The 25,871-nt window shown below is 39.1% G+C and overlaps 1 protein-coding gene across 1 annotated transcript in view; it reads right to left on the reverse strand.

Moving 5' to 3' along the window:
- Positions 1–25,871, reverse strand: part of ppp1r16b (protein phosphatase 1, regulatory subunit 16B) — a gene marked incomplete at its 3' end in the record, with an annotated part of 77,182 nt that overhangs the window by 6,139 nt on the left and 45,172 nt on the right. The window contains 4 exon segments of the mRNA XM_079341086.1: positions 1,678–1,802; positions 7,691–7,794; positions 9,406–9,551; positions 20,437–20,507. Coding sequence (XP_079197212.1) covers positions 1,678–1,802; positions 7,691–7,794; positions 9,406–9,551; positions 20,437–20,507 — 446 coding nt within the window.

Consider the following 25,871-nt stretch of genomic DNA (forward strand, 5'->3'; position numbering starts at 1 on the left):
CATGTAGTTTGAAGTATGACTACAGGTGTATTTAGTGCTCAGATCACTTTTATATTTGCAGTGCATTATAAAATCACACAGCTGATTATCCTTTAAGAAGATCATAAAGAGTTTCTTAATGCCTGATTAGCTTTCACGGTTTTATAGCCTCGTAAAGCAGCCTTAGATGAGCACACATGATCATTAAGAGGTGGAGCTGCCATCATTAAAATCCTCTAAATATGAACAAACTCTTCCCTTCTCTTCCCCTCACTGAGCGTCTCATAATTTGATAAGAGGTGAGAGCATTTCAGCTGCTTTTTGTCACAGTAAACACAACGCACCAAGCTGAATCCCTTACAGAATCAGCCAGCCTAGGGGCAAACATGATGGAGAAACCTAGCTGTACTTCAAACTGTGTGGTTTTTAATCCATGTTTTTTGGTTTCATAATAAACTGATGAATGTTTATGAAGATGATGTCATTCATGCATCAGTGAACAAAACTGCAAAAATCTCAGTCAAAACAAGCGGCTAGTTTAGCACCTCTGAATTCAGTGATGTCAACATGTTGCTACCCACGTTGGTCCCTGTTTTACCTTCCAGCTAGATTTTCATTTTTAGATTTAATTATTGACTGTATATCTAGACAGTATCTTATCTTATCTTAAAGGCCCTGTTCAACAAGTTTAAATACACTCTCTGAAACATGTCTGTCAAGTTTCTTGCTTAAAATCCACTCTGATCCTGTATTTAAGCAGGTCTATAAACCCATCTATGTCAGGCCTGCTCAAAACAGAGCCCTTAAAAAGGGACCGTGGCTCAGTAGTCTCTCAACCAGAAAATTGAAGGTTCGATCCCCTGCTCCCGCAGCAATGTGTCCTTGGGCAACGTATTTAACTCCAAATTGCTCACACTGCTTCATCGGTGGCATATGAATTACTTCTGATGGTCTTTGTGTAAAAAACACCTTTAGTAGTCAGAAGCCCAGAAAAGGACTGTAGCTTTAAATGTAAATGAGGAAGGGGATGTTGCTTGGGCTTTCTTGCTCCACACCCTATTGTTTAATATAGAAACACACACTCTGGGGGTAGAACAAACTCCTAGCTGTCAGAGTGTCACCCACCTTGGGTAGAGGTTGCTGCTCTTTGTGATGTCACAAAGGGAAAATCTACAGCCACCTTGAGCACACGTTTTCTAAAAAGTGGAGTAGGCAAATAACGGAGAGGATGTACTTTTTACTGGGGGTTTGTAGACAGACACATATTAGCGTCAAGTCTGTTTTGCATAATATGGGACCTTTCAGAGAAACAACAGTGGCAGTGTTGGTTATTACTGGTAGTGTTGGTTTGTATCGGAGGAAGTAGAAGAAATAATAAGGTAGAAGAAAGTTTAGACACAAGTTGTGCAGTGGCTTCAAAGTAAAAGCAAAAAAACAACGTTGACAGTTTTACTTTAAAGGAATAATCAGAAAAGTGTGAGTTTGTATTTTATATAACAGCATGTAAAGTACTTTCCTTTTTAGCAAACTCAACTGTTTTATGTTTTGTGTGATGTTTTGCCAGTTTTCTATAAGTCGCGAGCCCAGAAAAGTAATGTTTGTGATTCAGTAAAACTTTTAGGAGTCTGATTTATCAAAAAGAAAATTGTAGATTTAAAGTTGTTGATTAAAGTCCTGACAACCCAAGCACAGTCTTACCAGCGTGGCTCCCTGAGAGTCCTGCTGGTTGACCTCCTCTCCCTGTCTCAGCAGTTCCTGAATGTCTCCCAGCATCCTCCTCTCTGTCGACGCTCGTGTCTCGTTGATCATCTCCTGAGTGATACCTGTCAATCAAATGCACAACAAACAATTGATATTTGATCTGACACATAATAAGTGAAAGAGAAGGAAGGTTAAACAGTGGCGCATGGATCTTTGACATAAACCTTTGCATGAATCTTTTTTGAAAAAAAAAAAAGCTTTCTTTTTGTGACTGACAGCAACATTTTTTAAGCAATGGACCATGGAGTCCTAAAAATAAAAACGGTTTCTCTGCTTGTATTGGGAATATCGAGGAAAGTAGAAACAAACATATAGCAGCTAGTTATAAAAGGTGCTAATGTGTCATCTGGTCCCAAAATTAGACAATAGTAATTTATAAAAGTAACAAAGATAGTTTAAATGGTAATGGACAAGACAGTCTTCTTCATACACAAAGCCACCTTTCTACTCTCTCTTTGCAGACAGAACAGTTGTGTGTGTCCCCGCTGAAGCTCAGTTGAGTCTGTTTACCACAAACCCTCTAAATTCCTCTTTTAATCCAGCACCTTACTGTCAGGTCCAACTCAACCTGTGACCGACACACTTGACTTCTTCTCTCATAGCTCAGCAGGAACACACTTCATTTTGCAGCACTATCAGAACTGTCACTTCTCTATTATTGCCTGTGTATGGGAGTTACTCAAAGGACGAATAAGGCGTCAAACTGCTCCTGCTGTACATGTTGAAATGATTGCCTTCTTCTTCCATTATATTAAAGCAGCTGTAGGGAGAGGAGCACAATATACTGCCAGCCTCACCTGACTGTGCATGCATTCACGTCCGTATTTCAGCCCTGCTACCTTTCTCAAGTCATAAAATGAACCTGTGTGAGTTAAGCTGAAGGCAAATCTAACACTGCAGCATCTAGACCACGTCAAAGTCCTGTTTCAATGTCCCTCTCTTGTTTTGTCCATGGCCCACACTGACATGTGACGGCCTTAGATTTTAAAGGAGGTGATAAAAAATGTTGCAAAGGAAATGGTTTTTACCCTGCCTCACTCTGCATTCACAATCACAGCCAGAGGTTGTTTGGAGACACAGGAATCAGGACGATGGCAGTCCTCTTTGTCTGCTTTAATGAAGTGAAGCCCCTCCAGCTTCTGTTTTCCTCTGTGTGTGCTTTCAGTTGTTTTCACTGAAAGCATCAGTGTGTGTGGTTCTGATACCTCACATTTTGCATGCCTTGTTTCTCTTAAATTCTGATCTAGTAACATTGTCCTAAAGGATTAATGAACATGAAATAGAGCGAATATTCCTAATTTTTCCAAGCTATAACAAATGTAAAAAACCAAACACAACAAAAGATATCAGTAAATCTTTGCATCAGTAAAGAGACAAATGGTGTTCTTAACTCCTCCTCTTCCGGATCTGCTGAAGTGTAAGCACTCGCTTTGTTCACCACCTTAACGTTAAGTTAGGCTGAGTTCTACAACAAGCCACCCACCCCCCAAACAACAACACACATTATAAGACACATGGCTGCCTATCAGCACAGTTGCAGTACTCAGGAAGTGAACTGGCATTTCTGCAGCAAACCAGTCCCAATTTCCTGAACTGGGAACTCAACCAGTGACCCTCTGGTTTCCAACCCTATGTAAAAACAGGCTGAGCAACTGTCGACCCCAAATCAATCATGCTTCAGGGAGTTTTGTTTGACAATTGTCCTGTCTAATAGATTTAGCATCACTGATTGTTGCTCTACGAGAAGTTAATATAACAAAGACATTAATCAAATTATATAAATACAGATAAATCAGTTATATATTTTAATCTTATCTTTGAAAAGATGTGATTGTGATGTCCAAAACAAAACAATATTGAAGGGACTGTTGACAATAATTATTTGGTATTTCACTCAACTAATTGCCTGAACAATGGATTCATTAAGTCATTTATTTATAAGAATGCCAGGTCTTCAACAAACATGCTTCAGGAAACTAAGAGCTAAGATGACAAACGCTTCTGTCCTGTTTTTCTATAGTCTTTCTTCTAATTGTAATCCTTTTCCCCTCAATCAGTGAGGGTAAAAATGACACTCTCTGATTTTGCTCTGTGTCCACTGGGCCTGACTCGCCAGCATATCACTGCAGCTCATTACACATGAACTGGGCTCTGCAGGGGAGGATCAACGAAGAGTCAAATCAGAGAATGCTGCATATGAGGTGTGTGTGTGCGCGTTAGAGAGAGAGAGAGAGAGAGAGAGAGAGAGAGAGAGAGAGAGAGAGAGAGAGAGAGAGAGAGAGAGAGAGAGAGAGAGAGAAAGAGAGAGAGATTTTGTGCCAATCCCTGCGGTATCTGCTCTGAGAAGTGTCATCCAGTTGAACAGAGCTGGAAACATTACGGTGCAATTAGCAGCACTACGCTCCCTTTGATCGTCTTAATAATCATTCCACTCACCTACTGTACCGCCGTCTGCAGTCTGCTGCTCCAGAGACACTATTGTACACTGAGAGCATCATTTGGGTCTGTCTGTGTTTTCTCTCCGCACGTCCTCCTCATCACCTTTGTTTATGTGGGTTTGTCATATTGTCTTACATTCAGGTCTCCATTTGCACTTCCAAACTCCTTAACCCTGCACTTGTTTATGATAGAGCACATACTCTAACAGGTGTTATCTGACCTTTAATTACAAAAGGAAATGAGCACTTGTGATTCTCTCCAGCAACAACCCGCTTCCACACGGCTCCTCCTGTTACTCACTGAGCAGCTCCACTGAAGCGTTTGATAAAGTCGAAGGGCACCTTGACCAAGACAAAGTGAAATATGTCATCCTCCTCTTGTTTGCTACCTTTTCTAGCTCTTTAACATCCTTATTGGACCGCTCCTCCTATTTTCACATTTAAAAGAACATTTGTGGAGAGGACAACTCAGTGAGATTTGTAATAAAAAAAACCTTTCAGCTGAAGTTAATGGTGTTTTTTTTTTTTTATCTAATAATATATCTTATGTCTTTTTTTCTGGTTCAAGCAGCATTTAATCCCATTTTTCAAACCTCCACAAGACAAACATTATGACTCATGGCTCACATACACAGGCAGATCCAGGGTAAAATCAGACATCTCTTTAAAAACATCTTAACAAAGAGCAACCCGTTACACGATTGAAGACAGCAGAAAGGATGGCTGAAATCAGAAGAGGAAGAAAAAGAAGTTGGAGGGGAGCTTTTGGAATTTATCTGCAAAATAAAGAAGTTAGTGGAGCATATCATACCACCATGCTTGTTTATTTTAATAGCAGTTGAAAGGTGTTTTTGAGTTCAAAAGCAATTATCTCCAAATTTGATCAATTAATCAAAAGGGGCTGTGTTTGTAATGTCAGGTGCTGCAGGAAAAGCAGCCTCAAACTGCCAATTGAGCTTATATAGAGACAAATGAAAGAAATGCAGATCGATCGTGGAAAAAAGGTTTTCTATGCATTTAGCTAACAGCTAATGCAGGTAATTAACTTTGGTTTGCACTTTCAGTCCGCCTCAGACACAAACTATAAAAATGTTTAACTCAAGTTTATTCAAAAGGCTTCAGTAGCCTCAAGCTGTTTGTCCTGATAGACACTGTTTCACAGCTCAGGTCCCGATTTGATCAGTGTGACAAATACAGATAGTAAGAGCAAAGTTTAGATATAAACTTAACTTATAGTCAGAACTGTTATGATAAAAAGTCAACAGTTTAATATTTTTTATTGTAGAAATAAAGATTGATATACTGTATGTCCTTTCTAGCAGCCGGTGAGCTTAGCAGTGCATAAAAATTTGAAAAAGTGAACAGCTAGCCTTGCTCTTTTCAAACATAACAATATTTTCTTCTAGCATCTTACATCTTGCTATCTTAACTGCTGTGCTTTGTGAATGGAATTGATGATTCAGCGCTTCGAATGGGGTTTCAAGACCGACTATTTCACGACTTATCTGTTCTAAAGTTTCATCAGCAGCCCGCCAATAAATTGTCAACATAAACCGGTGAAACCACAAATGGAAGTTTTGACTTGCAGTTATGGAGCTTGGCTTTAATCATCTCCTCTAACGCTCGACCAGAGACAGCAATAAGCATGTTTCCAAAAATATTGAGCTGTCTTTTCAAGAATTCACATTTCAGAAACAAATCTTGGCTTTCATTTTTAAGTATTTAACTCAGAGCCCCCACAGCCACAGATTTCACAGCTTTGTTGCCAACTGTGTGCTTACTGCCTCTAGATGTAACTGTTAGTCCAAACCAAAAACAAAACATTGACAGGAGCTTATGCTGAGGTTTAGAGTGATTCAATTCCAGTGTAAATAAAGCTGTGCGTCACCCTGACGCTCTTTGTGTCAGTGTCTCTTTCTATCACACAGAAATGCAAACACCTCTAACGCACAGCAGGAGCTCTCCTCCTTCACTGATGTGCATTTATGAGCCTGTCATCGTTGATCTCTTGAACTCTTTCTGATAGTTCACGTCACACAGACAAACAGTGAAGATTAAGCTGCCAACGGTGAAACAGAATGAATATATAACATAGTTCTGTATAGGGACTGAGATTACTGTGAATATCTCAGAGCTCCCTGAAGTGTCAATCCTAAAACTGTGCGGGACACCGAGAGCTTTCTGAGGTCACAAGTCTGCTGCCACCTTCCACAGCGATATATTCTGGTGGTGTACATTGTTTAACTCTGCAGGAAGCTACAACAACTGTCTAACTCTACTGCAGAGGTTAAAGAACCTTAAAACTGTATGTCAAGGTGGAGAAAAAGCCAAGCGACAAACCAGAGTGTGTGGACTGGATTAAACCGTGTCTTTTATCCTCTCTAATGTAAGCTGCATTTGTTGCAAGTCCGAATAATTAGCTTAGAATCTGCTGGAGCCACCCGGAATGGAAAAGCAAGCACTTGATTGTGGAACATTATTTGGTAACAGGGTTACAGTAGAAACAATATGTTCCTGTCCGTCAAATCCACTGCGTCATGGTCGTGCACTGTTTCTAAGTAGGGCCTGAGAGAGCTTGAAGAGTTTATGCTAACGTAAGCAGCTAGCTCAGGCCATTATTGCATAGCTGGAAGTGTATGTACAAGTCTGAGTCATTTTTGCTTATAAATGAGTTTATCTTCATCCTAAAAGGTTTTCACACTTGTTATCAAGTCATAAAAAAACATGCTACTAAGGGTTAGCTAACCATTTAAGCTTAGCACTCATTCAGCACCTCTGATCCTCCCCTTGTGTAACAGGGATAAATCAAGTGTAACTATTTAGCTCTACACTATATTTTAAGGAAAAATTGTGTTACTTGTCATCATGTCTTTCACAAGGAACATCAACTTTTATGGATGGTAATTTTCAGCATCATGGACTTACCAATAAAGTATCATTTTAGCATAATATTTTTTAGAAATGACTCTGTGGTAGTTTCCTTAGCCAGCTGGCTCTTGGGCATAAAACCTTAGAGTAACAGATGTTATAAGGCTAGAAATGTGCAGCCTGTTTTTTTCTTGTACTTGCCTGAATTCCAGGACCTTAAAGTTTATTTTAAATATTCCTAAAGATTTTGAGAGGTCAAGCTGCCACCGTTGTCTTCTTTTAAAAGGCGCATGTTGCTCTCCTGTTCCCGTCTTATTCCAGTATATGACTTAGGAACATTTTGTACAAGAACTGTGAAACGAGTGTTAAAAGAAAAGTTGTAAAATTTAACTATACCTGTCATAATCTGAAATGAGGTAGATATAGCACATTCCCTACAATAGCATAACGTCTGTACATGTAGCTTACATTATCTACTTCATTTCATCTGTCTGCAGACATTGTGAGACTGAGTTCCTAAAGTTGTTCCAGGAAGTACTGAAACTTTTTTTTTTCTTATCAGCTGAGAGCAAAAGACTTGATATTCTGTTCATGGAGCTCGATTTGTGCAGTTCATGTTATATCTTTAAACATTTATACTCTACCTCTATTGGCCATGGCTGTCTCAATTATGTCCAGTGTTGGGTCGTCTTCACACAGGTCGTAGGGCATGTTCCCATCAGAATTCACCGCCAGCAAATCTGCACCACTGTGGGGGACGAGCAGATGAATTATTGATATTAATTTTCATCTGCTAATTACTGTTATAAATGTACAGCGTTGTTGCTAACGTGGTGAATATGTGAGGAAAAGTCATGTATTACATTTAAAGACATCATTTGTGACTTAAAAGAAAGTTCATTAAAAGCTAAAATAATAAGAGTGCTGATGAGCTCTTAATCCAAAAATACAACACGGGAAAACAGTTTTGTATACAGTACATGTAGTTTGCAGTAATTTCAGATTTTCTTTGTAAACGTCAGCAATGTTTTTACCTAACCAACAAAAAAATCCTTTGTTTTATATTTCCGATGACAGGCACAAAAAATGCTGAGAGAAAAACAGATCTATAACAAATTTTGGACAGGAATGTCAAAATAAATCTCAGCAAAAGTGCTCGCTCATGATGGTAATTAAATGATTTCTATCCAGAACAAGTTGTCTTGCATTATTCAGAAGTTTTTTTTTTCTTTCTGTAATTTCATGTCAGCAGATGGCAGCTGTTAGTCTGCATATTTTCTGAATTAATTTGATATGTAATCGAGTAATTAAGTCTTTATAATTCATCTCTTCATACACAGACAGAAACAGTATGTGCACGAACCCTTTCTCCATCAACATGCTGTATTCAGTTTTAATTACACATGTCTACAATGTATACGCCTGTTTAAAGCTGTACAGTACTTACACCGTATGCTCAGCTGTAAGTGAAGGCTTTTATCATTCTGTAAAAAACAGTTTGCTTAAGTTGGAAGAAAGTTTACTTCACAAAGATGGCTAATGGCATCTCAATCATTACAGGTCGTACAGGCAGACGATAACTTAATATTATACTGTAATACCCTCCACTAATATTGCACCATTATTATGTGATCACATCGAACGTTATTAAATCTGCTCTGTTAATGTATGCCTCGAAGCACAGACTGGAATTCAACCTGTAGTGTCTGTGTACATGAGTTAGATAGGACACATTTATAAAATGTACTTTTATAAAAGTGTGGAAACAACTTTTTTCCAAACACAATCTGTCAGGCTACTACTACTACTACTACTACAATTATTATTATTATTATTACTTTTTTTTTTTTTACTTTCAAAATTCTTCTGTGGACAAGTGTTGAGAAATGAACATGAGCTAAAACACTCAAACAATGCCTCTGGACTGGTCCATCTGAAGTATTTGTGATGTCCTTTTCAAAGAGAATCCATCTTTAATCTTAATAAACAGAACCTTGAAATAACAACGAGGACTACATCGGGTGGAGGCTGTCGAGCACAAAACCTCACATCTAAATTTGGTCAACCATCATCCTTAGTAAGAGGAACAGAGCTGTTCAACACATTACCATCGGAGATTTAAAGCAGGGGCTGACTATTTAATCTTTATTCTACTATTGTCCTAATTTGAGTCTCTTTCTTGTATTGTACTATAATGCCTGCAGTTAAATAGTATGGCGTCACTGCTTCTGTAATTCTTAAGTCTAATGCTGTGGTGGAAAACTAGCCAGGGCTAAAAATCTGTGTTTACATGAAGCAATGCTCATTGCGTCTGTCCCTGTTAAATAAACATGAAATATAATAAAACAAATTGTCTTACTGTGAGATGAGGATCTTGACGAGTCCAGCGTGGCCACAGGTAGCAGCGGCGTGCAGCGGCGTCCACAGCTCATTGTCCTGAGCGTTGACACTGGCTCCTCGGTCCAGAAGGATCTTCACCATCTCCTCGTAGTTATCTATACAACACTGTGACAAAGACAGAAGAAACAAGTTTAATTTAAAAAAAGAATAGCATGACATTTTTATTGACTTGCAAGACATTGTTTTTGTCAAGAAAAGTTTTGGCAACCTGTTGCAGTTTTCCTTTTATTTGGAGGAAAAATTAAATACTAACTCAACAGGAACTGCAAGTATGATTATTTTGAGTCGGCTGCAGCATATTAAACAGTAAGCACTCAGCTGTGCTGCCATAATGCTGGACGCTTTAGCTCTTTAATCACGGGGCTGAAAAAGAGAAGCCAAACTTTCTCGACAAAAGACGTGCAATATCTTATTGCAGGGTGCAGAACTGAGAGCACATTTAGCCAATTTGAACACTGTCCTCATGACATCTCAAACACTGTGTGGGTTGTTCCCTGGATCGTAGACAAAACTAGAATGCGCTCATATCTCACGCCCATCCACAGAGACAGACAAACAAAGACAGAGAGGGACAGAGAGTATTTTCCTCGTTAAACTTGGGTGTGATTACAGGGTGGGGAGGAAGGAGAATTTTTTCCATGAGAACCATCCTCCGATCTAGCTGCTCTCAGCAACAGCAGTTTTCTCCATCAAAGCTAATTGGTGTGAATGTATCAGCACTGTCAGTAAAGATTCAGAGAGATAGAGATAAACATTGAGAGAAGTAGAAAGTAAAAAAATAGGATGACGTTGTCACAGTAGGAGGTCAGATAGAATCAGAAAACACAAAAGTTTTGTTCTGAAGATCTGTCACGAGCATCTCAGCTGGTGTTAGTTATTAAATGTGAGTTTAAATCTGATTTATCACATCTTTTGTTCAAACCTCCCAGAACTCCAATGTGAGGCACATTAAAGTCATGAAATCTCTCCTTTGTTCCAGGAGACAGATGCATGTTTGTACCAAAGAGCATGGGCACAAAGTGAGGCTACACTGGAGCGTTTTGAAATGAAATTGAGACATCTGTCATGTTTAAATGTTAAAATGCTCCGACAATTTAACTGCTGTGTCCCATTAATATTCTGCCCACAAAAAAGTCATTTTATGAGGTTTGAAAAAAGGATTCGAGATAATGTTGGTGACAAAAAGAAAGTTAAATGGTGAAGAAAGAAAGAATGAAGTTTTGATTACCAGTTATGCTTCTCAGGCTTACAGAGAGATGCAGCCCATCCCAGCATGCATTTCAAACGGTCAGGTAAAAGCTTGACACAGGACTAATACAGAAGAGGTACCAACACAGTGATACCTTAATTGTAAGTGTTTAAGCATCAATGTGAGGAGCAGTGATTTGACTGCGGTTTGGTCACTCTGGTTTCGCTCTTCTTGAGCAGTAAACTGGTTAATTATCACGCAAACCAGATGAATATGTACGTTTAGGTTATTTTTGGGGGCTTTTGTCCGGGGCAGTAGAGGACAGACAGGAAATGAGGGAGTGGGGGATGGCATGAAACAAACAGCCTCAGGATCAAGAATCAAATTCTAACAAGTACAATGAGGGTTATAGTCTCTTTTTATGGTGCCTGAACTAAACTAGGGCACCACACTATGAAAATGACCTTTTCATTTAACAGTTGGAGGCGTCACAAGTGATCATCGGCAACATGGTCGTGGTGGAGGTACTGCTGATTAATGTGTGACACCTCTGGATATAAGGAAGTTCACTGGTCAGGAGTTTGGCTCAGTTATAGCTTAATGATTTTTTACATAGTCACAACCCATACAACTGTCAAATAAATAATATGCACAAATGAAAGAAGAGCGCCACTGTTACTGATCAGAATCCCAGAATTTAGTCCTTACGTAGTTCCTGTCATGAGCTCTTCCTGTCAGCTGTAATGATGATCCAGAGTTTGTCTCTTTTTAGTAGAAGAAATGTAAAATCACTTTTGTGCCTGACTGCCTGTTAGAAAGGGGTTTCTTAATGGTGGAAGCCTCATGTAATCTGGTAACATTTCCTTTTCATAACAACGTCTGCCTCTTGAACCTCTCTTCAAATTTTCCATCTGTGAACGCTCACCATGCACACCTTCAGAAGTTTAGGCATGCATGCGCGCGTGTAAGATTTTTTTTTCCGTTTGAGGATTTACATAAAGGATGAGCTCAAATGAAATCTCTAGAGGTTTCAAGTATCTGAGGGCTGGCGCGAGAGTGAGTCAGACAGTAATACAGAGACGAGCGCAAACACAAATATCAACCAACAGGAAGGAAATGTGAAGAAGGAGAAGTGAAGGGCAGATTCAAAGGCTGATAAATGTGACTTTGGAAAATGCAAACAACATCAGCAACCTGCCTTTCTCCGTATACTTTATATGTCGCTTAGATTTATACCTTTGCTTTTAAGTGATGTTAGCTCATGGTCCTGTTAGAGACCAGCTTATCAAAAAGGAATGAGAAGAAAAGGACTTTTTTAAAGATTTATTTGTTTTTTTTGTGCATGTTATTGTTGAGATAGGACCGGAGATAGAGTCAGAAATGGAGAGAGGGAGATTGGGGAATGACGAGGGAAAGGAGCAACAGGTCGAATTTGAGTTGGAGGACTATGGCCTCCATACATGAGGCATGCCAACTAACCACTACTCTACCGACAATCTGACTCATTTCTGACCACAGGTTTCTTATGGTAATAAGTTTTAAGTGTTAAACACAACCCAGTGAACAGGAACGGAGCAGAGAGTTTGTGTCTGATGATTTAAGGCTGGAAGTCGTTACATTTTGTGACTTGTTCTTCCTTGCTGGTCACTAGACAAAGCCACAATCTTTCCTCTTAGTCATCTGCTCTTCATCTTCGTTTTGAAAAGTAATAAGATGAATACATATACAATACAAAAAAACAAAGGCACCCTTGGACCACACTGACAAATGGAGAAATAAGTTGTTTGCATTCGCATGAGTTTTGTAGCTCTGACGACCGAGGTCAGCCTGATAGGGAGTGTGGGGGAGTATTTAAATTAAAACACAACACAAAAAAGGAAATGAAATTACTTGACAGGCGCAGAGAAAAGATAGCAGGAGGAAAGATATCAGGTGAAATGGATGCTAAAAACACACACCACCAAGGGCTGACTGGAAACACACCCTTTAATAAACTTTTTAGGCAGAAAAGAACTGTGCAATTATCTGACCCAGATAACCTTTGAAGTGTGCTTACTAATTTATCGAAATGACTGTTAAAGACTGTACATGCAGAGCAGAGTTGATCAAAGTCAGTTCTGTTGTATTCATAAGCATACCTGTCCAATGAAGCTGGTTCAGATTCTCTAACTGCTTTATCTTATCCCCCCTTTATTCTCCTCTTCTGATTGGTTGAAAAGACTTTACAGCTTGTGACTATTTCCAAGCACTTTTCTCTTAATGTAATATCATTTCCTTGTTTATTTCATTAACAGTCTTGGACGTTGAAAGCCAATATTCCTCCAACTCAACAGATCAGTGTAACTCAACTATAGGGGTGAAAGCCGGGTTACAATGCAGATTAATTCTTTTTAACACTGAAGGACAGAAACAGTTGGTATTTTTTATTGAGCTTACTTTTTGTCCATGCGATCGCCCGCTCACAGGGAGAGCTGCCAAGTCTCACTTTGTAAACCGGTGTACAACAAATTCAAATCAATCAAATTCAATGAAAAAGTGTGCACTGCGTTATGGATAAATGGATCTACAGAGCAGAGGAGGCGGTACAGGTGTCTGTTTCTTTGTGAAATGTTTTTTTTTTCTATCTGTGTTTAAACTGAAATAAAATGATCTTGCATATTTTTTTAAAAAAAAGCACACAACCCTTTTTCTAAACTGAGAAGTAATAGATTTGGGCTTGGTGTGAAAGGCCTGTACTGTCTGTGATGAGTAGATAAGGGAGTAGAGACAGAATAAGCATGTCATATAACCGTCTGCTAAAGCCGCAAAAAGCAGAAGTTTTAAGATGTGAAGGCTGATTTATTTGTGTAAACTATTTTTTGCGCCAGTGAGACACACATTCCCTTTAGTTTGATATTCGTGAGTTGGTGTGTGTGACTGTAATGCATTTGAAAATTGCACATCTTGTAACACAGAATTGGTAATTCAGAGGGCGAGTTATAGATTTCAATTTGTGTCAGCGTTTGGTAATTGGCAAGCTTGATGAAAGTATTCATCAGACATGAAGCGCCTCATATAAGTGACGACACACAAGCCTGTGAGAGATGGATTAGTTCACATCTAAAGCTAACGCCTGTAGCACTGGCATGACAGATGTCATCAGAAAGCCCTCAGAGGCTGCAACCTACACACTAGGTAACAACAAGCCTTATCTCCCAACCTCCCTCTGAATAAACCCACATACCTCGGCCTACCTGCACGCTAACTAACCACTGAGAGAAACTCCCAGCCTTCCCCTATAGATCTTTTGTTTACCAGACTCCACCGGACTTATCTTGGTAACAGGACAATGAGGCAAACGAGGGAATAATGTGCCTTTCATGACAACTATTCACACAAAGACTGGACTGAGGCGCTAACAAAGGCTCAAATTGTTTCCTATGTGGCAGGAAAACAACAGCAGCAGCCTTTCAGGGATCAAACAGTGGGCAGAGAGGACCGTGGTCCAGGTTGAAGAGCAAAACTACACAGAACTAAGACTGAAAGATAATAAGGCTGAAATATGACTGGTGCTACTGTCACAAGGCACACAGGTGAGACAAAAACCCCAATAATAATAATCTCTGTATTATAATCTCTCTATAATTTCCCAAAGAAATTCTAAAGAAAAAGAACTATAATTATATTGATGTTCCAGTTTCTCTCCTGATGATGACAGTTGTTTGCTGACACTTGTTTTCATTTCATCTTTGTGTGTGCGTGACTGCATGTATTGGACAACACAAACAAAGGTAACTCTAAAAGTTTCTAGTCTAAAGGACTCACTAATCTATTCAGTGAAATATTAGTCCGAATTGGTCGTTTATGGAGCACGTTTCTGATTCTGCACTGTTTCTTTTTTTTTTTTTTTTTTTAATAGAAATCTGTTTGAATTTGAATTCATTTTTTGTGTTGTAGTGACATTATTTGAAATTGTTTGTTTGGTTAAATAGCTTTGGCCCCTGATTTAAAAACAAAAAACAAAATCCAGCCCCCCCAAATTGCTTACCCAATAATAACACCTCAAGCTGCTACCAAGCAAGACTGAAAGACTGAAGGGGTTAATGAGTCCAGAGCAGGACCAGGTGGATGAGAGCAAGACTGAGGACGACTGCCGGAATCAAAGGAAGGAAAGTGGTCTGAGCGACGAGACGCACAATGAAGAGCTCAGGCCGTTAGGAACTAGACCCTAAAAGGTTTTACAGATAGAATTCAGGCAGCAGGGGAACCAGGAGGACGAAGGGTGACTTCTCGGCTCCGACACACACAGGACATTTTTATACCTCACTTGTCACTCTCCTTGACATACTGGCTAACAGGACTTGAATTAGGACACCAACATGTTCAGCTCAATGACACAGTGGCAAAACCTCAGAGAATGAGGTGATTCTGTTAAATGTAAAATTAAAGAGGATTGTGGTAAAGAGAATACTCATAACATATAAACAGGGCATCCACGTTTAATCCCACTGAATAAAATAAATCAAAGCACACTACTTAGACGAGAAGCAGGTGCCTGGAGATATCAATGCCAAAGTGCAGGGTGTAAGAAAATGGAACTCAAAGGCTCGCTGGTCTGACTTTAAGATCCTCAAAGGCATAAAAACTGAAGAACTGAATGTCTGATGTAAAGTCTGGGCCCACACATTAATGTGGCCTCATAACATCACAGCTGAAATCCTGCAGATGATCATTAAAGCACGAGTTAAAAGCCCGCCTCAGACGTCTCTGTACGCATCTCTGTCATCTCTGCATAAATATTTGAGTTGTTGAATCACTGAGGTTGATGTTTTTTAAACGCGTCGAGGCGAAGTTGATGTTCTGGGTCTTTGCGCCCACTCAACCAGCCACCAAATCCCACACAATCTGCAAGGAAAACACAAGAGAGCATGGAGTAAAAATAGCAACAGTGACTCGGCAAAAGCTCCGGCAACAGGGGGCAGGTGTGTTTGAAAGAACCCACAGGCAAGGTTACCATATCTGTCAACCTTTAAGGTCACCCTTGTTCTTGAGGTGTCACAAGCCAAACAGGTGAGAAATAAATGACCATGGAGGCTGTATTCTTTCACCAAATTTAGACAAGTTCAGCACAACTCCTAAACCTTTGGCCCTTTGGACAATATGAGATCACCAGGCAGCTATAGAGAAAGTCCTGATTTGAAAGCACCTTCACTTGTTGATAATAATTTATCTTAACTAGACATCAAGGTCCTTGAGATAGGTTTCACTTACCTGCTCACACTTTCACATTTAACAATTCAATCTTAAGAGGTATCTGTGCTTTATTTGAGTTTGTTTAACAAGCTCAAGCCAAACATTCCTGGTTCCTTTTAAACACTATACCCTTTATTGAAGAGTAGCAATAAAGAAAACAATGCACCAATGAATGATAATTAAAAGGAATAACCTTAATGCTCAGTCCCTATAGTAAGGGAATCTAATGACTCTGTTCTGCCAGCATTATGATGCAATGTTTCTATTCAGTTGGCAGTGATCTCTCAGGAAGAGAAAAACCCCCGTCCAAAGGACGTGAGGGCTCAGAGAAGATTTGGATGCACCGATCAGATGCCTTAGCCCCTTAAATTAGATTTTTCACAGTGTGTTATCCTTTCAGTAGAGTTCAGGCACTGTTGAATCTTGACAAGTTGCGCCGAAGCTGCCCCTGCAGCACAAGTCGACCCTAACACCTTACGGTAAGGACTTTGTGATCGGACCATTAAACATCATGAAGCACATTGTCCCGCTGCAAAATCTGAACCGATGTGTTTATCCTGTCATCTGTGTTTGGATCCCTCCAAAGAAGTGTGATTGAAATGAAAGACGGAGGAGGTTATATATTTTGGCCTTACACACAATCCTCCAAACACAAACATGCATGAATAACCTTGTCACTGAACACAAGGTCTCCATTTATCACTCTCTGCATCTCCAAATAATTCAGACAACAACAGTGAAATAAAGCTGCTAAGGTGCTTTCAAAAAGCTTTAACTTCTTCTCAAGGGCTTACCATAAATATTAAAGGTGTATAGGTGTGTGCGTGTGTGTGTGTTTTATCACTCACAGTGGGCCAGTGATTAATATCTCATATCAGTGAGGTGGGACCAAGTCTGAAAAGCTAAGACATCTCATTTAGAGAATATATATATATACCAATATAGGCCCCACTTCTCTTCATCTTTCTCACCCTCTGCTTCGATGTCATCATGTGTGCACATGTATGAGTTCCACACGTGTGTCTTTCTGTATTGTGTATTTGATGCTATATTTGAAATGGTAGCAGAATTGTAAAGGTCTCATCTCGAGGACAGTGTGCAGGCTGACCCATCCAAATAGCAGATTATCTGGTACACACACATTCAAAGCCCAAAGGTCAATCTGATCCCTTGGCAGTAAAAGGCCGACAGCTTTTAGAACACGAGCCACACCGGAGGAGACTGATAGGCTTCAATTTTCTCTACCTCGTGTTCATTTATCTGCCTCCCAGCAAGAGCCTGAATATTAGGCTCCAAGCAGGCGAGAGGCAAAAAGAGACAGCGGGTGTTTGTTGAGGCAAAAGGCGAAGAGAGGCGAAGAAGCAGAGGACATAAAATGTGAGAGGTATATAGAGAGACAAATAATAAGAAAGAAAGAGGCCACAAAGGATGATCAGCAGAGAAGAAACTGATGTAATATGTGAGCATGACATCCTTTTTATGCTTTAATGTGAGAAGTAGAAAGTCAGCGCTTGAAGGCTGGATTTGCTAACTGGTAATGTACTGGTTTTTGTTCATGGTCTGAGTAGAATGAATCACTAATGTTTTAGACAGCATTGGCTGTATGAAGAAAAACAGTCAGCGTTGAGAGAAAAGCGACGGAAAACTATCAGCTTTAAACCTAGAACCTGAAACCTGGACTGAAATGAGTAGCAACACAGAAAAGAAAGCTTCATGTCCTTTATTGTAAAACGCTTGCTATATCAAGAAGCCCCATAGTCTATCTCTTCTAAGGTTATATATATTTCAATGTTGGACAATAACAGATGGGTTACATTACTGCTTGTTCAGTAACCGTGGTGAACATCTCTTAACTTCTGTGATCATAACGAGCCATCCAACATGCCACCATCCACCATCCTCAGGTGTGGTCTTTAATTTGGTATTAGGTAATGTTGAACAGCTGCCAGAACAGCTGGCATGTGTAGCCATGCACTGTGAAATAAATAATAAATAATAGTAAAGGGGAACTCAAATTAAAACTCAAAGGTACGATGAGTCGTGGTTGCTGTTCTCACAAATCTCTTTTACACCATCAGTAGTGAGAAGACCTTTTGTATTGTTTTAGAAACAAAGACTAAAAAAGTTACCCACCTCCAGGATGGCAGCCAGTGACACCAGCTTTAAGGTGGCGATACATACAAGTGCTTAATGTCTCCTTGATTTTTTTAAAAATTTTTTGAGAGAGCAGTTAGCTGGGAATTATTTTGGAATGACTTTGGTGACCTGTTCGATGTGAACACACATCTGATGAGTTAGCAGCATTACTGAGAGGACAGTCTATCAGCTTGTTTACGGGTCGGCAGCTTTTTTTTTTCCCCTAGCGCTGCACTCTCTGCTGAATATTCCCTGTAAAATGTTCTTGTAACTGTTGAATTCTTCTTGAAGGCAAATACCTTCTGCTGGAGTGAAGCGAGCAGAGCAGTGTGAAGCTTCTGTTCAGTCAGACGTGCTTTTGGGGTTTAAACATTGTTCTTGCTACCCAGAAAACATTGCAAATTAGTTCAACAGAGTAGCCAACAACAACAGTTATAATGTCTGCCCAAGGTCTCACAACTAGTTAGAGTCTAAATTGGGGACATGGAGACAGACTCAAGGCAGAATAGACATTTTAAATCAAAGGCTGCCTGATTGTTGACTAAATGAGACATGCAATGATCAATTATTTACACACAGCAGAGCAGTATTGGATGAAGAGTGATGTGTAGCATTGATTGCAGTGAGGTGGAAGCTTATCATTCTAGTAATGGCTCTAATTAACAAATGATAATAGGTCTGATTTCCTCCATATATTCCCAACATCAAAATGGACTAATTTCCCCCCCAATATTGGACTCATTTCCTCCTCAAATAATGGCCTTTTTTTAAGTCCAAATGACTCAGCACACAGTCCTTTAATTTCAGCACTGCAGACTAATCACACAGGAAATGATTTAATTATATTTCTATTAAAGAAGCGAAGCTAATGGTGAAGTTGGACTTTATTAGAAAAGTTTTAAAAAGGAAGAGAGTTCTCATGTTTTACATCTCAGCAAAGGCACAATTATGAGATGTGTTCGACAAAAACGTAACAACAACTCAAGGATAAAAGGAAAGGCTTTGCAACCTTTTAAAAAAACATTTTATTTTCAGTATTTTATATTGAATGTGATGCAGAAAAGGCAAAGTCTTTCATTGTGGGAGAAGAATGATGCTTTTTTCCAATTTGCAACAAAATAACAGAAAACAAATTCTGTTTTATATCCTATTGTCCTCATATCCAGCAAACAGTTACCTGAATAATAACATGCACTGACATCACCCGCTGTACCAAACATTTAAGCTATGAGCTATATTTGAAAAAAGCCAGTGAAATGAGGGGAAAGAAATCGTCAAAAAAGAAAAATAAATCCTTTTAAAGAGCAGTTTCCTCATTGCTGTCACGCTACTTTGTGCACAATTTGTCAGATATTTTGTGCATAAACATCTGAATGGTATGTTTAGTAGCCTAAGGAGAATGTAATGGGATTCAAATTGGCTTCAAAACAGCATATAAATGAGAGTTCATTCACCAGGATGTGTCATGCAGAAGGTTTTAAGAGAATAAATGACTGCATTACTTTTATTTCCTTTTGCCTACAGGAGGCAGTTTCAGCAGCAGGCTGCTTTGTGACTCTCAGTGAGTCACTGTGGAGCAGAAACACAGGGCTGGATTATCAGTGCATGAAGAGACTTTCTTAAATGTTTAGGTTAATGGACAACAGGGTATCCAAACATGCTTCAGTAGGGTTTTTATTTTCAAGCAGAGCAGGGCACCGATTTGATGACTTCATGGAGGCTTTGCTACTTCTCTCATTGTTGCAAAAAACTATTTCACTTAATATCAGATATCACAGTCTGCACATTAGACAACTGCCTGAATGCTAACACCGCAATGCTTTGAGTACAACTTTAAAAGGACGCTGGTTTAAAATAAAGGTGCAACAGTTTAATTTTTTTCTTTCTTTCTCAAATGTATTTTGAACATGTGCGAGTAGCACAATAAAGTAAAGTGAAAAACAAACAAAGCTTGTTTTAGTCAAGGACTGGAAAAACAAAATATAACATTTGTCACGCAAGTTGTTTTAGATCGCCGTCATTTTGTGTCAATTGATGAACACTATGGAGCTATGAGTTCAACAAAGGGCGCTAACATTAGCCTGCTAACATATTAAGGGGATTGAAGCTCAAGCAAAGGACAATTTTGTGCGCTGGTTGCGCTCAATGGGGCATTTTAATGAGTAACTTCTTTGTGCTAAAGCACACGGATGGGGATTAGAGGTGTGCCGCTGGAGGAGAGCGGAGGTGTTGCCAAACAGTTTGTTTTGCTGGGCCTCAAGGGCGACATTTATTGGATCAAAAAGTCACACATTCTTCCTTAAACAAATGAATGTTCTATATTTGGGGGATTTTCAAGAGTGCATCCGGTGTGTGAAAGAGGGGATACTGATCAGCTACTGGAGCTTTACATCGTGGAAAGTGACATCTGAGAGAGAAAAAAAAAAGTCTTACCTGATGGAGCGCGGTGAGACCATCTTCATTGCAAAGATCTGGACTCACATTGTTCTTCAGCAGGTAACGTACTGGTGGAAAGAGAGATGGAGAAATACATAAGCAAAGGAGGAAGGACTAGAAAAACTGAGAAGTACAAAAATAAAGTCAGGATTTTGCTCAGCTGGCTTGGATGACTGCATGTCCTAATAGAATATTAGAGCAGATTTAGAGGCCCTGCGGCGATGCATGATTTACTTCATTTTGTGGCTGAGAATACAAAAACATCAATTTTTCTGTCTCAGGCTGCGAGTTCAGAGACACACATGATACGTCTCTTTGGTTATAATCAATATTTCAGAGAGAAAAGGATGTTCTGGATGCTGCAAACAAACAATAGATGCAGGATGAATTTAGCATGATGAGATTCAGAACAACCCAATCCAGCCCTAAATGCTCTCGCAGCCTGCAGGTGCACATCAGCCTAACCTTTTGTTACCCAGTGACATCAGCAACCAATCAATCTGCAATCCATTAATCTTCCTGCATCATCGGGATGCATCCCTGCCGAAGCTTCAATCTCTCAAATTATCAACACAGCCAGGATGTTACCTAACTGACCTTGAAACTATGGATGATTGAAGAGTGAGGAAGAGGAGGGTGCAGTTTTGATGACACAGGATGATGTAATAATGTTCAGGATTAAACTGTTTGTCTGCAACAATGTCCAAAAAGATAATCGCTCTGCCCTAGGACCCTATTTCACTAAATATCAGCTATCACATTCTGCACCCTGGACAACTGCCTGAACGCGAACACCGCTAAACCTGCTGACCTGAGCAGGAAGTGGCAGTGACACGTATGGCTCATGTCCATGTCATTTTTATCCCTTGTTTTTTAGGCAGAGCATCCAGATGTCCTTATTTCAGAGAGACAAAAAAAAACAAAAACAAAAGAGTGCAAGATGACAAATCAGGTTACAGGGACGAGTGCTCAAAGGGAGAGGAGAGAGATTTGGGTTGATGACTATCACATCTGTCTCTCAGACAGAAATGGTCGTAGACACGTGAACTACAAACACACGGTGTGTAAATAAACACAAACCCCACACACAGAGACAAATAAATATCCACACATCCACACTGCTGGACAAACAAGCAATAAATGTGAGTAGGATGGATTTACAACATAACTGGTGCAGGTTTAATTTCTTCAATACTTAACCAGGAGGTGCTTTAAAAGGTGGTGTTACACAACATAATTACTCACAGACTGATAGGAAGATAACAGAAAGTTCAGTCAACATGAGTCTATGTATTTGAGAAGATCTTTAGCTTTCACCTGTTTTATGTCAGCGCTCATTTAATATCTGGATTTGGAACGACGTTTTAAGACCTCACCTGGGGCTTCTGTAGGATTAGGACCTCTTTCATTATTTTTGAACATTGTATAGCTTAAATGATTAACCAAGAGCATGCAGATGAGCAAAAACTGATAATAATCATCAGTTTAATGCATCTACTTCCTTTATTAAGAGTCAGTGATGGACAAACATCCATTACAGCTCTATCATTTGAGTCCATGTACTCTGCTTTAATAAGAACTTCATTAGACTTCGTCTTACTCAGTCTATACCAGAATATTTTGTCACGTCTAGCATCAACTTCATCAAAATCCAAGGCCACCAAAGAAAACCAAACAGCTGCATGAAGCTTGTCTCATGCCCTCCTGCGAGAAGAGATGTACAGAAAAGGTCGTATTTGACCGTGAGTGCTGAGAGAATAGGACCCAAGGTTACACAGTACAAAGTCCACCTGACTGCAATGAATAAAAGTCGCACACCATCCCTGCTCTCCTCTGTGTCTTTTTTCAGCTATGTTGTAAATAGAAGGTGCACCTGGATGATTGTAAACCACACATCTATGAGGAGCTGCTGCACTAAGCTGACATAAGCTGAATCATCTGTGATTTTCTTGTAATTAGACACCGTGGTGTTTCTCTCTATTTAACAATTCTCAGAGGACTTTTAAATGTCACGTCACACTTCCTTAGGAGATTATCATTTAATTTCCATTGTACCAAAGGAAACAGATACAACCAGGAATTAAATGCAATTTCTTTGTTTTTTCTGTTTCTTATTTCCTTAGCATGTTAATACCTAGGGTACAGAGGGTACCTACACTCTGGTTTAGAATCACAAGAACAAAAGTGAAAGAAATGTAGAATAGTGATTTTATCTGCTCTAATGTCAAATGCAAATGTAAGCATGTCTGGGACAGGAAAAAGAAAGCAACCACACAAACAAATAAAAAAAAGAGAGATAGGCTTAAAGGTGAGAAGATTTAAATACGTAACATCTATATTCTCTCTTATTCTCAGTATTTTTTGTTTAGCCCGTCATGGCTGTTCATATTTGTTTCAACCTTAGCTTAAACTAAAAAGCTAAAAAAAAAAAGTCCTAACGTTGTGTTTGCTTCACTTCAGTTAAATTCTAAATTGCCATGTACTGTCTTGAATTAAAACAAATGTTAAAAGACAAAAAAAAAACAAGATAAAAGTTACACAGTTGAAAATTGAACATAAAAAAGTGCAAAAAGGTGCAGTTCCTCAAATGGACACTTGAATCAGGTTCCAACAGTGAGTCAATCCCTTTTACGTATAAGAATGGGAAATGCAAAAAAGTGTTTATCCCTCAATATATTATGCATATTATAAGTTATCAGTTTAATAACATCATGGCCTAATGCATAATTTAGTGAGATGTTGCTAAGTACCAACCCTTTTTATCGTCCAGAGCCTGTGTTGCTCCATGGGATGTCGCTTATATAGTGTGATTGGAATATGTTGCTGATGAAGGAAGTCTGAAGTGCAGACTGTATGTGCAAACTGTTACATGAAAGTTATACTGATAAGTGAGTGTTTCTCTTTTTCAGGTAGTATGTTGATTCTTTGTACTCGCAGGATTTCAGGGCGAGGTTCAGAACAATAGGAGAGGCCTATTAAAAACAAACTTTACCCCAGCTAAGTCCAAACCAAAATAATGAACTGAAATGTATGTTGTATTTTATTTTTTGTTATATCTGGGCACAGATTTTTATTGTGTAGGTTTCTGTAGCTCTCATGTTACCACCTCACCTTTTAGTCCTTCTAAGTTCTATCCATGTAAAGCGCTATGTCACTTTTAGTCTTTAAAAAGATAAGATAAGATAATTTCATCTCACAAACTGAGAAATATACAGTGTTACAGCAGCAAAGGAGAATAGCAGAAGAAAAAACACACAATGCAAAATTGAATTAGATAAAAATGTAAAATAAAACATGTACCAAAAATAGTTAACAAAAGAGCCAGCTACAGGGCAACAATTGTTACAGTAGTTATAGTATGAACACTACCATGCAAACAGTGCATATAAGGATACATGATAGTGTTCATAGCATTTAATAAATAAACTTTACTAAACAATTAAAATGCCAGCGCTAAGGCTTGAAAACAGTAATCAACAAACCATAGGGTGTTGTCGCAGTGGCTGTATAATGGTTACAATATTGCTACAGTATTTCAAAGTGCAAGAAAGTTTGTTGGTATGTGCACACATTTTATCTCAACATCAGATCCATCTAACGTTATTTCTGTTGCAACCAGCGTGGAAACAAACTCCATATTTACCTATTAGTGAAACCTATCCAGAGGTTTGCTGTTCAGTGGCGTGAAAATAGAAAAATCAGTACGAATGACAGCCTGCCTGCACAGCAGAACTACAGAAACACTACCCTGCAGGACACCCTACTATTAATCTCCATTAAATACTGACACGGATAATAAAACACAGAGCTCTGTGGCCGTGAATGCAGACACGGGTGAGCCAACATAAGCAAACAATTACACCTGAATGCAGGTAAATAGAAAATAAAGCATTTTCTCGTTAGTTTTAATTCATTTGACTCTATTTGTGTACAGATCCCCCTTCATGAGATTCTGTTTTCACATTGTTTAGGACTGTAAAAGTAATCAGATGGGGACAGGTGTGTAATGGTGTCTGTCATATGTTGAAGTCAGACAGCTGCGCCTGCTTTTCATGCAGGAAATCGTTTATTTTTAAACACGAGCAGCACAATCAGGCCACACAGACACACTCATCACCATCACCACATTGATGTTTGATTGGTTTTTAGGCAGTCATGCTCCAAATTATGTGCCCTGATACTGAATTGTTTTCTCAGGAACGGCGGGCAGTGATGCATAAGCATAAGAAGGAAAAGATCTGTGTTATGATGTCTTGTGATGGTGGAAGACTGAGGTGTAAACAGCTACAGCAAAAAGAGAGAGAGCGATGGCACAATGTGAAAAAAGACACTTTCATATTGCTGCATTCTTACTTATTATTTATGAGTCTTTCTGTTTGGATTGTGCTCTCTTTTAATGCATATTTTATGTTGTGTTCTGTTGTATGAATCTTTTTTATGAAAAGGGGAAAATTAGACTTTCATTTCAATCTTTCGTTCTGACAAACCCAATTTGCGTAAACAGTTTTCAATAAATTGCAGATGGAATTCAAATGCTTCCTACCATTTAATCAATTACTGTGGTTACAATGTGATAGTGGTGTGTGAATGTGGATAAAGGTATGAGGTGTGTGTTTGACAGAGTGTGTGCAGGATGCCAGTTTCCTTTAAACCGTCTCATACACAACACAGACAGATGAATCACGGCCATTTTTTGTGCCTGAGCAGACATAATCAAGAAGCAAACTGTGACCTACGTTATCTGAGGGAAAGTGACATTCTGCACAACTTACAGCAGAATGTGTCAGTGAACAAAGTACATTCCTTCTCCATTCAGTTCAATATTTATGCGGTAGCATTTATCCAGTAGCATGTTTATGTTCTGGGATATATTGGTGGTCTATAAGAGAGCTCTTCAATGTGTTCAAATCTGTTACAAAAACTCTCTTAGGATAAACTTCCAGGAGGGATTTTTCTACACAAACTCACAAATACAATTTCTGCAGTAAAGAGGTGCTGTGAAGAGGACTTCACTTCCATACATTGGGCTGCTAAATAACTACTTTTGTTCTCACATAGTTCATTTGTTTTTTTTATGCTGGTTGAAAATTCCAACCAACAAAGCCTTCAAAGCTTAGTTGGTCATTTTTCTATTAAAATATGAAAAATACAATGTTCACTAAATTAGTTTATTCCATTAGCCCAATGACCTATAGTTAGGAACAAGACACAACGGGTCTGAAGCTCATCCCGTTTACAATAACACAGGCACATATTACAGTAACGGGGAGTAAAACAGGCTTTTAGCTGGTGACACGGACCATGAATGTGATTCCTATCTGTCTGTACCACCTCCCTGAGGGACCGGTGAACACACACACAAATCTTTAGAAAGCAATCCGTTCCATCTAAGGGTCGCCATGGTGATTATCTATCAGCACAAAGCCAGTAAG

This window comes from Symphodus melops, assembly GCF_947650265.1.
Source record: "Symphodus melops genome assembly, chromosome: 4".
NCBI lineage: Eukaryota > Metazoa > Chordata > Actinopteri > Labriformes > Labridae > Symphodus > Symphodus melops.